Here is a 15,862-nt window from a genome sequence, read left to right as displayed (position 1 = left end):
AAATAAAAGTCACATCTAAAGGAAGGTCAGATCTGAATATGCAGGGAGAAGTCAGCTGAGGCAGAGAATGTTGGGGTGTTTTTTTGTTTTTTGCAAGGCGCTTCCTTAAATTTGCAATGTGACTTTACTTCAAATCTTAAGCTTACAAGACTTTTCAGCCACTGCAACACCTGAGACGAACCGTGTGCTGTGCAGCACGTCAGTTGTCATTTGAGCCTTCAGAGTGCTTGTGCAGTGAGAGCTCAGGAGGACCCAGGTGGTTCCTGGGTGCTTTTCACCTTGTGTGGGTTTTTTCAGTGTTTTTATTTATTTTTGAGAGAGAGAGAGAGAGAGAGAGAGAGAGAGAGACAGAGAGACAGAGTGCGAGCGAAGGAAGTGCAGAGAGAGAGGGGGACACAGAATCTGAAGGCTCCAGGCTCTGAGCTGTCAGCACAGAGCCTGAAGCTGGGCTCAAACTTGCGAACCATGAGATCATGACCTAAGCTGAAGTCGGATGCTCAACGAACTGAGCCACCCAGATGCCCCCTGTGGTGTTTTTTTTTTTTTTTTTTTTAATTTTTAGAGAAAGAGAGAGCACAGTGGGGGAGAGGAGCAGAGGGGCAGAGGAAGGGGGAGAGAGAGAGAATCTTCAGCAGGCTCCATGCTCTGCATGGAGTGCAAGGTAGGGCTTGATCCCTGACCCTAGGATCATGACCTGAGCCGAAATCAAGAGTCGGATGCTCAACAAATTAAGCCACGCAGGCACGCCTGTCCTTGTGTTTTGTTTTGTTTTTTTGTTTGTTTTTTTTTTTAGAGCCCTGGATCCCAATTCGGAAAATGTATGTGCTCTCTTTAACCCTGACCTTGGCCAACATATAAACCAGTAATTCAGGTGTGTATCCCTTCTCAACACAAGATAGGTGGGAACGGTTCTCTGTTGTCTGATCGCGAAATAATGGAGGCATTGAAGGAAAGAAGAAAAAATGACAAGTTGAGGCTTTTATATACGTCCATTGCTTCTAACATGTTTTTAAGAACAAGAAAAATGCAACAACTACTCTTAGAGCAAGTGAAGCCACGATACTATACGGTTTTGGGGGCAGGTGGCCAGGCACATTTACCATTAAAACCAGATACCAAAACCCCACAGCAAAAGAAAACCAGCCAGAAGTTAGCCCCCATGACCTTTTTTTTTTTTTTATATATATACATCTTTAGAATACTCTTCAAATCCTCTTTGAACAATAACAACAACAACAACAACAACAACAACAACAAAAGACAGTCTTATATTAAAAATGTCCATGTTCTTCACTGTTAACTTCGAAAGCAGCTTGAAGGATTTCGCTATTTGGAGCATACTGCAAATTGACTCCACGAAAATGATCTTGGTAGGATAGCAGCACAGGATTTGATATTCCATACTCATCGCTTTTGACAATGTAAACCTTTCCGAAAATAGTATTTCGCTTAAAAATTAGACTCATTCAAAGGTCTGATCATCCGGTTCCCTGAGGCCTGCCAGGGAGGTCTGGCTTCATACCATGGGTTTCCTGCTTTCTCAGGGTGGCGCACAGGCATCACTGCATTTCAGGAAGAATCTGAAGGACAGCCATGGGACGGGCCCTGTGGAAGGAGGGCAGGAGCGCTCTGGATGGATCTGTGTCAAAACAGACCACGAAGAGCAACCCTCTAAAGATCAAACCAGCGTGGCCAGAATGTAATCCCCTGGTCATTTCCCATCTGGATTTTCAACTGAATGAATCTCATGGGGTTAACCAAACATGGATGTCGTCCTAACTAATATGAGTTAGATTCTGATTTGCCCAGGGACTAAGAAACCTTCAAGGAACAAGGTCAAAGGGACAAGAGATACGTCCTTCACAATAAACAATTCTGTTGACGTGGAAACGCACATAACTAGGTTGAAGCAATCTCCCTCAGTGGCCAGCACGCTCCAGGGGGTTTTCACGTCGCTGAGACCCAGGGATTCTCTCTCCTTATCAGAAATGCTTTTAAAGAATTGAGACAAAAACCCCAAATGGAAAGATGGTAATTTTTGCTAACAAATAGTGTAGAGGCCGTAACTAAATACAATTTTTAAAAAATGCTGAGATGCATGTATTTCTTTAAAGCAGCTTTCAAAACATCAACCACAGCATTAAACATTGAACATAGTACATTCCGAAGTTAATACAGATAAATGGTATATAATGCAATAATGCCACATTTACTCCATAAATGTCTCAAAGCCGATTCTAAACTGGAAAAAAATATTTTCTAGTTTATTAGCTGGAGATTTCACTTCTTTACTACGTCTCTAGAGTTTTCACCACTGACATTTTTTTTTTCTTTTTTTCTTTTTTAATGCCCCAGGAGGTACAGATAAATTCCCACATGCCACACCTGGAACTTTTTTTTTTTTTCTCCCTCTGTCAGGTTTCCAAAAAAACCCCAAACTACAATGACAAGATAATGTTTTACATCGTAATCCCATAGACATAGGTCAGTTAATCCATGACACCTCGTTTCAACGCTTTCTTTAGGATTTACGACCTTCCCCAAAGTCATTTAAAGCCTGGCTTTCAACTGCGCAGCCAGTACGCATGCGCGGCGGCCACTCCGCACACGCGCTGCACCTGTCTCCTTCCCCCGGTTTCCTTTTGGTGGCGGCATGGCCACCTCCCTCTGCCGGGAAAGGCGCAGTGCCTCTGTTTCCTCCCCTCCACGGTGATCAACGTCTTAAGAGCCTCGGCTTCCAGGTTGCACGCTCCACGAGGGAAAAGGGCCCGACTGGAGGGCCCAGGGCCGCAGGCCCAGGCCGACTACTGTTCTTTCTTGACAGTGGGATTCTGAGCTCTGTCAGCTTCCAGACATTCGGAGACCACACTGCTCTGTTTAAAACCCTTGGAGCCGGCCAGCGAGTGCCCAGGCTCAGTTCCAGGACGGGGCCTCCGAGCTGGGGCAAGGCAGGGCTTCAGACTGTGGCCTCTTAGGGAAACGCAGGCACTTGTGGCGGCCTGATGCTTCTGGATAAGTCACCGAAACGTTCACTTCCTCGCATTCGGGAGGATTCGGTTTCATACACAGACAGAGCCAGTATTGGGGGTGGGGGGGAGAGTGTATCCAAAAATGTATGAATATGCACATCAGGGCTTAAGGTACTGGATGCTATTGGATAAATTGCTAAAATGCTTCTCGGCACAATTGGTAGCTTAAAAAAATACTTTCCTATGGTTTAACGGCATTTTCCCCATCACTGTCCTTCGCTGTGGAAATCTTGGTGGGTACCAAGTCCATCTGAAGTTCCCCAGTGTTTTCTCCCCACTGGGTCTGTACCATGTGAACCATATGCAAAGTGTGTTGTTCTTCGGGCCAGGAAGAATGGACTTCGCCGAGCGCCTTCCTTCTCTTAATATCGCAGCCCCCAGGGCAAAGAAATGCAAGGAAAATGAACACCTTCTTCCTAACTTCCAACAGCCGGCTTCTGGAACAGTCAAGTCCTTTGTCAGTTTGTTTGCTCTTCAGATGGTGAGTCAGTCCAGCCAACAACATGGAAAACAAATCCGTGTTTATAGGCACAGGAGAGCCAGGTGGAGCTGCCCAGGTGGGGCTTGGCAATTGGCGGTAGGGTTTCCAAAGACAGGAGGTTCAATGGGACTGTCTTAAATAAATAAATCTTTTTTTTTTTTTTTCTTGAGAATGTAAAAAATAAATGGTATTTCCCTTTGGCAGTAAATAGCTGATTCGACGCTGAGCCCGAAAGCTGTTTTTGTTTTGTTTTAGGTTTTGTTTTTAAGAGACCACGGCTTCGTTTCATGGTACATCACTGGCGATGCATACACTTCTACTGCTTTAGTGAACCTTTTGCATATTTGTTTGTGGCAGGCCTTCTGACTTCACTTGTGGCCCAGATAGGCACCCAGGGTGATGCAAGCCCCCACCAGGGCCAGACTGAGCAGGGCCTTCAGGGACAGCCAGGAGAAATCAAACAGAGGCTGCATGCTGGGGCCGTACAGTTCCACAAAGGCATCCTGCGGGGAAGAGAAGGGGAGACAAAAGAAACAGAATTAGAGAGAGAGAGAGAGAGAGAGAGAGCACAGGGTGCCAGCCTACAGGGAGAGTGGCATCCAGCCAGAGGACCGGGGCACCTTCAGAAGGGCGTAGGGAAAAGTAAAACGCTCTTTCGGAGCGGTGATTCAGACCCACTCTTTTTACTTTCATTCGAGATGTTGTCGTGGAGATCCTGTTGACGGGCCAGGTACCACAGAGACACAGCAGTGAGTGATGTAGACTGAAGGTTCCTACTTCACCAAGCTTTTATCTAGTCGCGGGCCACAGACAGTAAACAAAATAAATGTATCCTAGAGTGTATTCGAGATTCCTAAGTGCTAAGGAGAAAAATAAAATGGCAAAGGCTGTTAGCAAATATCGGAGGCTTTGCAATTTTAGCTAGCATGGCCAATCCTAAAAATAATGAGAAACACTGAGTATGAGTCTGTTCCTTTCTTGAATGCTTGCTGTATGCTAGGCACTTGTAATAAATGTCTCAAATGCATCATTTGATTTATCCTTCATACCAATATTATGGAGTCATTTTACTTCTGTTCTGAAGAGGGGGGAAAAACTGGGGGAGGAGGGAGGAAACACAGAGGCTAAGGGGTTTGTCTAATCAATGGCAGCGACTGGATTCCAACCCAGAGGCGCACTGGTGCTCTTCGGTCTGCTGATGTCCTCTTACGGCTCACAGCCATCCGGACAGCATCTGTCCGGATGCTGGTGCGGTGGACACACACAGGGTGGCCTCCCTTGGTGGCATGCCTAGGCTCCAAAGTAACAGAGTTCTCCCTGGGTAAAAAAATTGTCACGGGGTTTCTTTCGGGAGAGGCCGGGCTGGATGACCACCACCCTGCATTTAACTCGAGTTGTGCACGTTGCAAAGCGCGTGGTCACTTCTGGTCAGTTTGTTACGCGTCACTGCAGACCCAGGTCCCTGAGAAAAGAAGACGACTCCTATCTTCCCTTCCTATTGCTGCATCTAAGTCGGGTCTGCAGTACGTCATAACGACATTCTCTGGATTGTTTCACACTGGATCAACCACTCGATGCTCATTTCTCAGATTTGTCGGGGGACATTTGTTGGACCCAATGAGTATTTGGACAACTCTCTTAATATATCTGAATGTATAAAACGGTAAGAGAAATTCTTTTTGCTTGGTGTGATTTATTCAGACATGAAGAGAACAAGACATAGTTCCACATTACTCCCAATAACGTGGCATCACAGCACACGATTTCATCACGTGAGACGGTAACATGCCAACGCTTCTGGCTTTGCTGGGTGGAGGTGCCTGTGACAATGTTCAGTGTTTCTATCTGTGAAGGGCAAGTACTGCACGGAGGAACCAGGTACCAGCTTTGTCTCTCCAGTGCCGTTCATGGTTTTGATACACGTAGGTGTTTATGAGTATTTGTTCAACTAGCACTTAAAGTTTTCTGAATTCAATCACTGGTTCGAGTTTGGTCTCTGGCCCAATGCTTCACCAGATGCTTACCCTGCCTACTTGAAATTATTCCCTCTGTTTGTAACAACCTTTGGGAATCTTAGGAGTAGTCCTGAAGGTGAGAGTTTAAGGCATCATTGGGGGGAAATTCCCATGTTATTAAATATAGATTTCCATGGTTATTCTTCATGACTGTATAGTATTCCTTTGCATATATGCTGTACTTGATTTAACCGGTTATCTATTTGAAACTTTTGCGGTCGTAAACGATATTATGATACATTTTTGTACATAAGTTCCTGTCTACTTGTTCAGTTGCTTTTGGGGGACAGATTCCTAGAAGTGAACCTAGTTGATCCGTCATCAAAATTGCCCCCCACAGGCACAAAGGTTTTGTGATGAGGCACTCCCACTCCCTCCCTGGTTGCCCTGTGATCGGCAACACCATTCACGGAAGTCAGAGAAGGGTTTAGGGCAGTGGTTCTCAAGTGAGTAATCTTGCTCCCCAGGGGACATTAGGCAATGTCTGGAGACATTTTTGGTAGGGGTGCTCCTGGCACCTAGTGGGGAGAAGCCAGGGACACTGTGCGCCATCTTATAACGCACAGGACAGTCCCCACCATAAAGAATCACCCGCCCATTCTTCACGTGGGTGAAGGGTTAGGAGAAACTCTGATCACGGACCACAGAAAACCTAATGGTCCATTTAGCGTGTCAACAGCTTGGGTCAGATTAACACAAGATGAGTTAGTTAGCCTTAGACAAGTGACTGGTCCCCAGCAAGTGGGTGCACTGTACTTTCAGATGCACTAGATCAACTGCTACCAGGAGAGGGCGCAAGGGTTTTCTTCTTTTCTGCTCTATTGTTGGCATTTTCTAAATTGGAGCCTTAGAAAAGCAAGGCAAGAGACATAAATGAAATACGTGTTTAGTGTTCTTAGCACAAAGCTGAAGTAACGATCACGAATGCTTGTTAAGGAACATACCTTCCCTGTATATAATCAGGGATAAATGGGGCAGGAAGGGGTCAGGACAGATTTATGAGCAGGAGAAACTCTGCTTCTTGTAAAGTGCATCCCAGGATCCCACAGACACAGCTGCAAACACCTAACAGCCCACCCTTCCATGCTGCTCTCGCTGAGGGATGGGCAGGCTGGAACCTCCCAGATGACGCCTGGCAGCCTTCAGGGCCCGGCCCTGGGCTGTGTACAATGTGGCTTGACATCGAGAGGGTCCATGGTTGGGTCCAGCCTTCCTCTAGTTACCAATGGGGTTTTCCTTGGCAGAATATGAAACAGACTAAGCCCCTTGCTCTCTGACCTTTCTGGCGGCAGAGCCATCCCGAGAATGTGGGGGAAGCGGAGACAAACTGGGGCTGGCATCTTCTCCCTGTTTGCCTGGTGCACGCTACTGATACCAGGGAGCAGAAGAAATGCCCCTCCAAATATCCCTACCTCTCTGGGGCTGAACGATTCCCTCTCCCGACCACCATCCCCTCGTGTAAATAACCGTGCTTCTAATGGACCTAATGGGCCATTTCTGATGTGCATTATAAAGAAATGCATAATTTCTAGAGTGGGATGAGCCACAGTAGCATCTCTTGACCCAAAGAATAAACACTGAGTCGCTGACTCAGCCCCAGGTGACTGGGAATGGCTCTCAACTTAGGGGAGAAGGTCTGGGTGAAATCCCGGTTTTGACATTTTATTGCTTATGACCTTGAACAAGTTATCCAGCCCCGGGCCTCATTTATTTCACCCATAAAGTTGGTTGTTGTGAAGATTAACACAGGCGACTCAAAGCCACTTGCAAACATGGCCTCGAATGTGAACAAGTGGCCGTATTAACTTGTTTGCTAGTCTGCCCTCTTGCAAACCTGCTCTGCCCTTCAGAGTGTCTACTGAGCCCGCCATTTCACAGGAGCAATCTACTAGCTCCCTCCAAGGAGTCAGCTTTTGGTTCCGGAGATGCTTGGTCATCTCTATAGAAGTTAAGGAGTTAAAATGTACAAATAGGCACATGACGTGTTCCGGTCAAAGATGGGAGGTGATAATACGCTGGCCCTCTATACTTCCTCAGAAATTATTAGGTCAGGGTGTGGGGCTGGGGGGCATCATTTGACCCCCACGACTGGATCCGGCCCCCAAGGTTTGCCCACCTCCGATTGCAAAGGGCAAAGCAGACCCATACTTTCAGGACTGAAGGTCCCACAAGCTACTTTTATAGAAAGTCTTCTTGCTTTTTCAAACATCCTGATTAGGGCGATTTCCGAAGTCTGTTTGAACAGTCTGTCATTATTTGTTTAAGGTTGAAAGCTGTTTTAAATAAACACATGCTCATTTTATGTATTAAAAGCAACAAAGAGGGAAAAAGAAAACCTGAGGCATCGTCACGTGATGTGGACAAAGTCTCCGTCTGTGCACTTCGGGGTCACCACAACAACTGTTGCTCAGGTCTGGACTGGGGCGGGGGCACCGCCAGATTTCAGAGATGTGTGTGGCAGGTTCCGAGGTGAGTAGCCTTTCTCCTTCAGTTGACCCTCCCCTCAGAGAGGACACGAGCAGGGTCCCAGCTCTGGGTGCTCTTTTGTAGACCGCTTCTCCACCAGCTTCAAATTCAGAGGCCACAGATGGTCTGAGTCCGAGCTCCACCCAGAGCTGGCCCACCAGGGCGGAAGGCCAGACTTCCGACCCCAGACCCTTGCTGCACAGTTGGAAGTAAGCCAGGAGGGTGTGGGCAGGAGCAGATCATACTCAAGACTCCAAGCAAGGGGACCGCAAAAGTGTCCTCAGCCTTCCTGCATTTTGACTGGTCGTGGGGTCATGGGACCTCTCCCACCTGATTCTTTATCTCTCTCCATCTCTCTGTCTCTCCGTCTCTCTCACACCCACCCTTCCCTTGAGGCAACTCTCCAAATTTTCCTTTTCCCTCCAGTACCCTTCAAGACGTTTCATTTAAATCTGATTCCAAATAAAATGATATTAAGATACAGAGGAGTCAGATTGGCAAAAACCGAAAAAAACACAGTTCTACTGAAGAGGGTGGGGTGGGGGCTGGGGGTGGGAGCCCCGGACAGTCTTACACGATTGATGGACCCCCCAGGTAAAGATAATTGTATTTGTAGTTGGAAATGCATATCAGAAGTTTTAAAAATATTATCCTTTTGTTATGAATCCCACCCCTAGCTATTCATCTTAAAAAAATAATAAAATGCACAGGTTGGTTATGACAGGTAAAACGTAAAAAGAACTGAAATGTCTGAAAATATGATTGGTTAGGTAAACTTATGGCACATCCATACAATGGAATAATGTTCAGCCATTAAAAATTGAACTCTGTATTTACTGGCAAGGAAAGATGTTCCCAACATAGTTTGGAGTGAAACAAGTAACAGCTAAACCAACGTCTGCAAGTTCGGGCCTGACTCGTGGTGGTTTGCAGATCTCCTTAAACACTGGAAACATTTTTTTTTTTAAGATTTTATTTTTAAGTAATCTCCACATGCAGCGTGGGGCTCGAACTCATGACCCCGAGATCAAAAGTCACGTGCTCTGCCGACTGAGCCAGCCAGGTGCCTCAGGGAAAATTTAATATGGCCTGGTTGGATATGAACAAATTAGAAATTCAGCTACATCCCACAGTCTTTGAGCTGACTGTGGATATAGACATTCTATGGTCATGGGCGATCCTAAGGGGGAAAGTCGTCCTGCCCTCAACAAGCTTCCAATCCAGTGAGGGATGATGTCTCTATGTGCACATCTGAAGTCAATGAAACCAAAGCATGCTGCCATTTTGTATCCTGCACAGAGCAGACGGTCCTGTCAGCAGTAAGAGGAAAGTAAAAAGGAAATCAGATAGTGCCGACAGGAAATCGAACACTGCTATAGAATGTCTTTGATAGTTTCTATTTTTCATGGCTTTATAATGTTGTCTCCAGGGGACACCCTTCTTCATGACAGCCTGCAAGTTAGGGAAGGAAAAGGAAAAGAAAAAGGTGAACCCTAGTAATGGCAAAACCTTGAGTTGAAAGGAACCTCCAAGGAAGTTCAGATCTGCACTGGTATAACAATGCCAAGTAAAGACATCAGCCCTTTTGTTTGTAGATGAGGCAAATGAAACCTAGACAGATACAGTAGATTACTTACCGTATGCACTGGTAAGCAGATACGAGGCGGTGGAGGAGGGTAGAAGCTGGGTTTATTATCTCCTGCGCTTAACGGGTCAGAACATTGGCCAGCAGTGGGTTCATCTGCCTCCCGGAGCACCTCTTCCCTGCCTCCTTCAACATGCTTCCTCCCATCCCCGACCTTCCTCTGTGTCCAACCCTGACTCCATTCCACAGCAGCCTCACCCCTTCCAAGTGTTCCTGAAGTAAGTTACCCAACAATGCAGACCACTGCTGCTCTAAATTCACGGTCTTCAGACTCGGTGAGTTTTTTTTTTTTTTTTTTAATTTTTAAAAATATTGATTTACTTTTGAGAGAGAGACAGAACGTGATATGGGGAGGGGCAGAGAGAGAGGGAGATACAGAATCCGAAGCAAGCTCCAGGCTCTGAGCTATCAGCACAGAGCCTGACTCAGGGCTCAAACTCACAAACCATGAGATCAAGAACTGAGCTGAAGTGGGCCTCTTAACCGACTGAGCCACTCAGGTGCTCCCAGACTCAGTGAGTTCTTGAAACCACTCAGCCCTCCTTTACCCTGGGTCAGATCTTTTCTCTGTTCCTTTCCATGACCATTCTGAATAGCTACCACTTTTCTTAAGTGTTCTTACCTCTTAGCAACTGATGTTCACCTCTTCTTCTCCTAGAAAATTGGGGCCGCTGGGCAAGAATTACCAAGGCTTCCTGTCCTGGCCCACCCACTGATTACAACCCTATCTGTCCTTCCCTGTGCTTTCCCACGCTGCACCCTGATTCCAATGTTTCCCATGGTTTTTGGAACCTTTCTCCATCTACTGTCCATGCTCTCAACTACAATTTCACCCCCATCATTACTTCTGTCTCTTTTTCCTTGGCATATAAACATTCAGATCTCCTCAAAATGCCCAGGCTGACGCTGTTCTACTTTAACCATAATCTTCTCTCTCCTGGCCTTCCTGGATAAGCAACTAAACCCACCCTCATTTGCTGCCTTCTTGCCCACATTTTTAATCCACTCAGCCTGGCTGCTTCCCTCATTGTGCCTCTGAAAACACCCTCCAGAGTCCATCAATACCCTCCCTGTGGCTAAATCCACTGGATGATTCTCAGGTTGCATCTACTGAGTACTTTCACACTCTGGACACAGAGACCACTGAAAATCTTTGCATCCTGGAGAATTTCCTCTCTGCCATGATTCTTCATGGGCACCTCCTCCTCTGCCTACCCTGATAGGTACTCAGTGCTCCCTGGGCTTCGGTCTGGACTATCTTCTCTCTTTGACTAAACTCCTTCACTCTCACGGTCTTTTTTTTTTTAAGTTTATTTATTTATTTTGAGAGAGAGAGAGAGCACGAGTCGGGGAGGGAGAGAGAGAGACAGACAGAGAGAGAGACAGACAGACAGACAGAATCCCAAGAAGACTCTGTGCCATCAGTGCAGAACCCACAAACGGTGAGATCATGACCTGAGCTGAGATCAGGAGTCTGACACTTAACCAACTGAGCCACACAGGCGTCCCCACTGTCATGCTCTTAAATACCATCCCTCTGATGCTGTCTCAGAAATCTTTATACCCAGACCCACCTACTCCTCGGCCTAGCAGATTCCTATTCCAGTGGCGTTCTGTGATGCCCCACTAGAAGTAACAATGCAACCTAGCCTGTCCCCAACTGGAATTATCACAGCCCCCTCAAGCAAGCCTGTCTCTTTTCCTGCCTTCTGCATGCCTGTGCTTCAAGTAAACCTACCCTCTCAGTGTCCCCTAGAGGTTTTCCTCCTTCTCACCCCCTCACCAATTCATTGGTGAAGCCCACAGTCTGAGGCTGGGTTCCCCAAGAAGCAGACTTCCCAAGAAGTCTTCCTCAAGAAGAAGATTTGAGTGTTGGCAGTTTATCTGGGAGATGATCCCAGAAAACTAGAAGGGGAGTGGGAAAGCAGCCATGAAATTACCTTATCAAGCAGGTAACTGCTATTGGCCCTGGAAGCTTAATCCTGCCGGGAAAACTGGGGGCAGAACATATCCCACTAATGGGTGAGGGAGCTGGGGTATTTGTACGCCATCTCCTTCCATTCACTGGCTGAGGATTGCTCCAATGAAGAAGTCAATACCCCAGCACTTTAGGCCAGTTGTGTACACAGACAGGTGGGTTCTAGAAGCCAGAGAAAGCCCTCGCAGGAAGAGCTGTACATGCCGTATCTCATCGCTGGAGGCCAAGCTAGGAGCCCCAAACTAGTGGTAAGGTCCAGGGGATCAGACAGGGCCAGTATATGCACCACCAATTTGACCACCTACACACTTCTCTATCCTCATTACTTTCTCTCCCCAGGATTACCATTATCATTTCCCATCTGGTCTCTCGGCGCCAGCCTTGTGCTCTGCTCTTCTGTCTCCTCTCTGTTTTGCCCCCAGAATGATCTATTCAGAATCAAACCTGTCACATTCACGCTTAGGTCTAAAATCCTTACCATGCACCTGAGGCTCTCGATATTCTGACCCCAGCCTAGCTCTCCTGCTCCGCTTCTGCCTTGTAAACTACCTTTGGTTCATTCAAGGATTCAGTGCAATCATTTCCTCTAATCCCCTAGGTTGAGCTAAATAATCCTCAACTATTCCTGGTTCACTGGATAATCTGAGGACGATCTATTTACATGTCTGTCTTCCCCCATTCAACCATTAGCACCTGGAGGTGCAGGGACCACATCTTCTTTATCTTTGGATCCCTGGAGCCTCTGTCTGTCATCTATTAAGCGCTCAGCAAATGTTTCTGGAACTGAAGTAATGGGTTTCTTTCACTGTAGAGCAGGTTTTCCAAACGTATCTTAATAGATGATATTTTTAAAAGGGCGGTGTTCAAAGAACTAACAAATGGCAGGCTGAAACAAAATCCAGTGCTTCCCCCCGCCCCCCCAGGCCCCACAACAGTATCTGGCATCATCCTGTGAGGGGTGATGTTCAACCAGACCCTAAGTCAGCATTGGATCTGACTGGTCCTCGTCTGTTCCATATCGGTCGTTAAATATTTTGAATAACATCTCTAGCTGTGTGCCTTGAGTCTCCAAGACAGGGATAAGGTGTGCAGCATTCTCCAAACTCATTTGACCATTGATTCCTCTGTCAGGGAGATTCCTGCTGTGTTACGAAGGCACGCTTTGGAAATGCTGCCTGGAGGTAAAGAAGCAATAATCCTGGACGCTGGCAAGAGAGGCAGGTTGGGGCCTGTTGTACAGGATTGGAGGGGGGATGCTCAAAGGTCCCGAGCTGTTGGTGGACATCTAGGAGAACATAAAACCCCCCGCGGTAACAAGCTTGCATTCCACTAAGTGGTATGAGCTCGTTCCCGATTCCCGATTCCCGATTCAGTCCGCAGAGCCATCGCGAGGCGAGAGTGAAGATGGTGGGACAAAGAGAAAGAAGGAAGCGAGGAGGGGCGGGGAGCAAAGCAGACACGAGAGCTCTCCCTGAAGCCAAGGAGGCAGTCATTCTCTGGACTCCAACTTTGGCTGAGATCAAAAGGGGAAGCAAGCTGTCCCGGGGTTCTGTGAGTGGTGGCCCGCAGAGCACACGCGAGGAAGTGAGGACTTTTTCTACCTGAATAAAGCAGCTGGTGAGGAAGTGACTCCATTTCCCCCTTATCATGGGCTCGGCAGGATTTCCTCTGCAGCCACTTTGTGCTGAATGAGTCTTGAGGGTTCCGTCTCCAGATCAGAGCTGCTTTGGCAGTGGCCAGCTTCGGTCCCCTATAGCTCTTCCTCCCTCACCCGCCTTGACTCCCAAAATATTCATTCCGGGTTTGGGGGAAAAGGAAAGGGAACAAAACACCCAACCACCATGGAGCACAGAGCTGAAGGACACACAGCTGTCTGCTTGAGAAACTCAAGCACGACTCATGCAGTGACTCCATCTCCCAGGCTTGCAGCCCCCCAAAGCCATCTGCAGTGAGTGGGGCTTGATCTTGGAGAGACCCTGTGTCAGGGAGGAGGGGCCGGCTGAATCCCAGGCCAACGCCATAAAAATGAAACCTAATCTAAGTGTCATGTGGACGTAACTAGAAACCTGCTAGAGAAATGGCAGGAGATGAAAAACCCAAACAAAACAAAAAACAAAACTTGCCCGCCTCCCCAAGTTGGTCTAGGGCAGTTTTGGTGTATTTTGTGATGCAAATTGAGCTGAGGATGCAAATCAGGCAGGGGCCCTCAGGAACTAGGGAGGGCAGAAAATGAGAAGCCCAAAAGGTTCCTTGTTTCCTGAGCAGGGCACAGAATGAAAATAATTTGCAAAGGAGTCTGATGTGCTGGGGATCCTGTAGCCACGGAGCCAGGTTCCGGGATGCCTGGTATGTCCACCTGCTGGAGGAGACGGGAGCTCGCCGTTGGTCGGATCGCCCAGGTTCCGCTCGCCTACCTGCCATCCGGGCTGGGGTAGGAGATGCTATCAGGAGTGAGGCACACAGACAAACCCCCGGGTACCAGCTATGCAAATACTGCAGGGAGAGGGTACCCAGCCACCTGTGGGCTTAGGTCCCTCCTACCAGGAGGTGCGAACAGCTCAGGACTTCAGAAGACTGTAGGTGGAGACGGGCAAGGCAATGCCTCTAGAGCGAAATGCGCTAAATATATGTTAATAATCCTGCCGGTTGGTTCATTGTGTTTGCATAGTACACCAAAAGGGGGGAGATTAAAGGCCATGTCTACACTAGAACTGGAAATCTCATCTTCAGGCTGCTTATTCATTCACAAAGCAAACATTTTTGTAAGGTGCTGAGGGGTCTAGAAGCCAAATAAGACACAGGCCCTGCCCTGTAAGTCTCACTCGATCTCCTGTGTGTGTGTGTGTGTGTGTGTGTGTGTGTGTGTGTATACATACATATATTCTCCTGCATTAACAGTAGCCTTAATGGGCACGAGCGTTTTCTCGATACATCCAAAGCACTTTGTGTGTGTGTAGACGCATTTATCCTGAAGTGCTCCGGGGAAGAGAGAAGAGACACTTTGCTGTTGTCCTCACTGTTAGCCGAGCCCGCCTAGTCCCCAAGAAGGGTGCCTTCTGCAGGACCCTACCGGAGCAGAGGCCATAGTAATCTGCCTTGCAGCATTTTGGCTTTAAAAGAAAGTTCTTCATTTTTCTTCCTTACCTTCCTCATTCCACTGCCCTCTTTGGCTAGAAGTCTCTGAGCGCCCTGCATTTTCTGGCGCCTGGCCCCTTTTTTGCTTTGGGCCTATACTATTTTCACTGCGGGGGGAAAATATCACTTTACCATATTGTGTAGGGTATGAAAGTACGCCAAGCAAAAAAAAAGTATGATTATTACAACTCAACAGCAAAGAGACAAATAGCCCATTTAGAAAACCAGCAAAGATGTGAATAGACATTTCACTAAAGAAGGTCTACAGATGGCCGACAGACTCCAGAAAAGGTGTTCAATATCCTGAATCATCAGGGAAATGCAAATCAAAACCACAAATGAGATATCACTTCACACCCATTAGCATGGCTATGATGTAAAAAATGGACAGTAACAAGTGTTGGTGAGGAGGAAGAGAAACTGGGGCCTCACCCACTGCTGAAACAGAAAGTGGTGTAGCCACTGGGAGAAACAGCGGTGGTTCCTCCCGAAGTTGAACAGTTACCGTGGGATCCAGCAATCCCACTCCTAGACGTATACCCAAGGTAATTAAAAGTACACGTTCACGCAAAAACTCGTACCTAAATACTTGCATCAGCATTAGGCAGGATAGCTCAAGTGAAAACAACCCAAGTGTCTACCAACTGACGAACACATAAACCAAAGGTGGAACATCGTCCAAAAGAATATTATTCAGCCACAAAGAGGAACGTATCATTGATTCAGCTACAACATGGATGAACCTTGAAAACATTACGCTCTGCGAAAGAAGCCACGCATAAATCGGGGCGCCTGGGTGGTTCAGCTGGTTAAGCGTCTGACTTCAGCTCAGGTCATGATCTCGCAGTTTGTGAGTTTGAGCCCCGCGTCGGGCTCAGTGCTGACAGCTTGGAGCCTGGAGCCTGCTTTGAATTCTGTGTGTCCCCCTCTCTCTCTCTCTGCCTCTCCCCGGTTCGTGCCCTGTCTCTCTGTCTCTCTCTCAAAAATAAATAAACGTTAAAAGAAAGTTTGAAAGAAGCCAGGCATAAATGGTCAGGTGCCGTAGGGTGCCGTTTATATGAAATGTCCACAGTAGGCAAATCCATGAGGACAGAAGCAGATTCGTGGTTGCCA

General features: G+C 47.3%; 1 protein-coding gene across 2 annotated transcripts in view; it reads right to left on the bottom strand.

The window, feature by feature from the left end:
* Positions 1 to 963: 963 nt before the first annotated feature.
* The window catches only part of BCL2 (BCL2 apoptosis regulator), a 177,052-nt gene continuing 162,153 nt past the window's right edge, over positions 964 to 15,862 (bottom strand). For both annotated transcript variants that reach the window (XM_049620258.1, XM_049620259.1), the window contains one exon: positions 964 to 4,013. In XM_049620258.1, the coding sequence (XP_049476215.1) occupies positions 3,879 to 4,013 (135 nt within the window). In that variant the 3' untranslated portion in view covers positions 964 to 3,878. The remainder of the gene's footprint in view (positions 4,014 to 15,862) is intronic.

The sequence above is a fragment of the Panthera uncia genome (assembly GCF_023721935.1).
Source record: "Panthera uncia isolate 11264 chromosome D3 unlocalized genomic scaffold, Puncia_PCG_1.0 HiC_scaffold_8, whole genome shotgun sequence".
Taxonomy (NCBI): Eukaryota; Metazoa; Chordata; class Mammalia; order Carnivora; family Felidae; genus Panthera; species Panthera uncia.
Note: the sequence above shows the minus strand (reverse complement) of the source record. Positions and strands in the feature narration are given on the sequence as shown.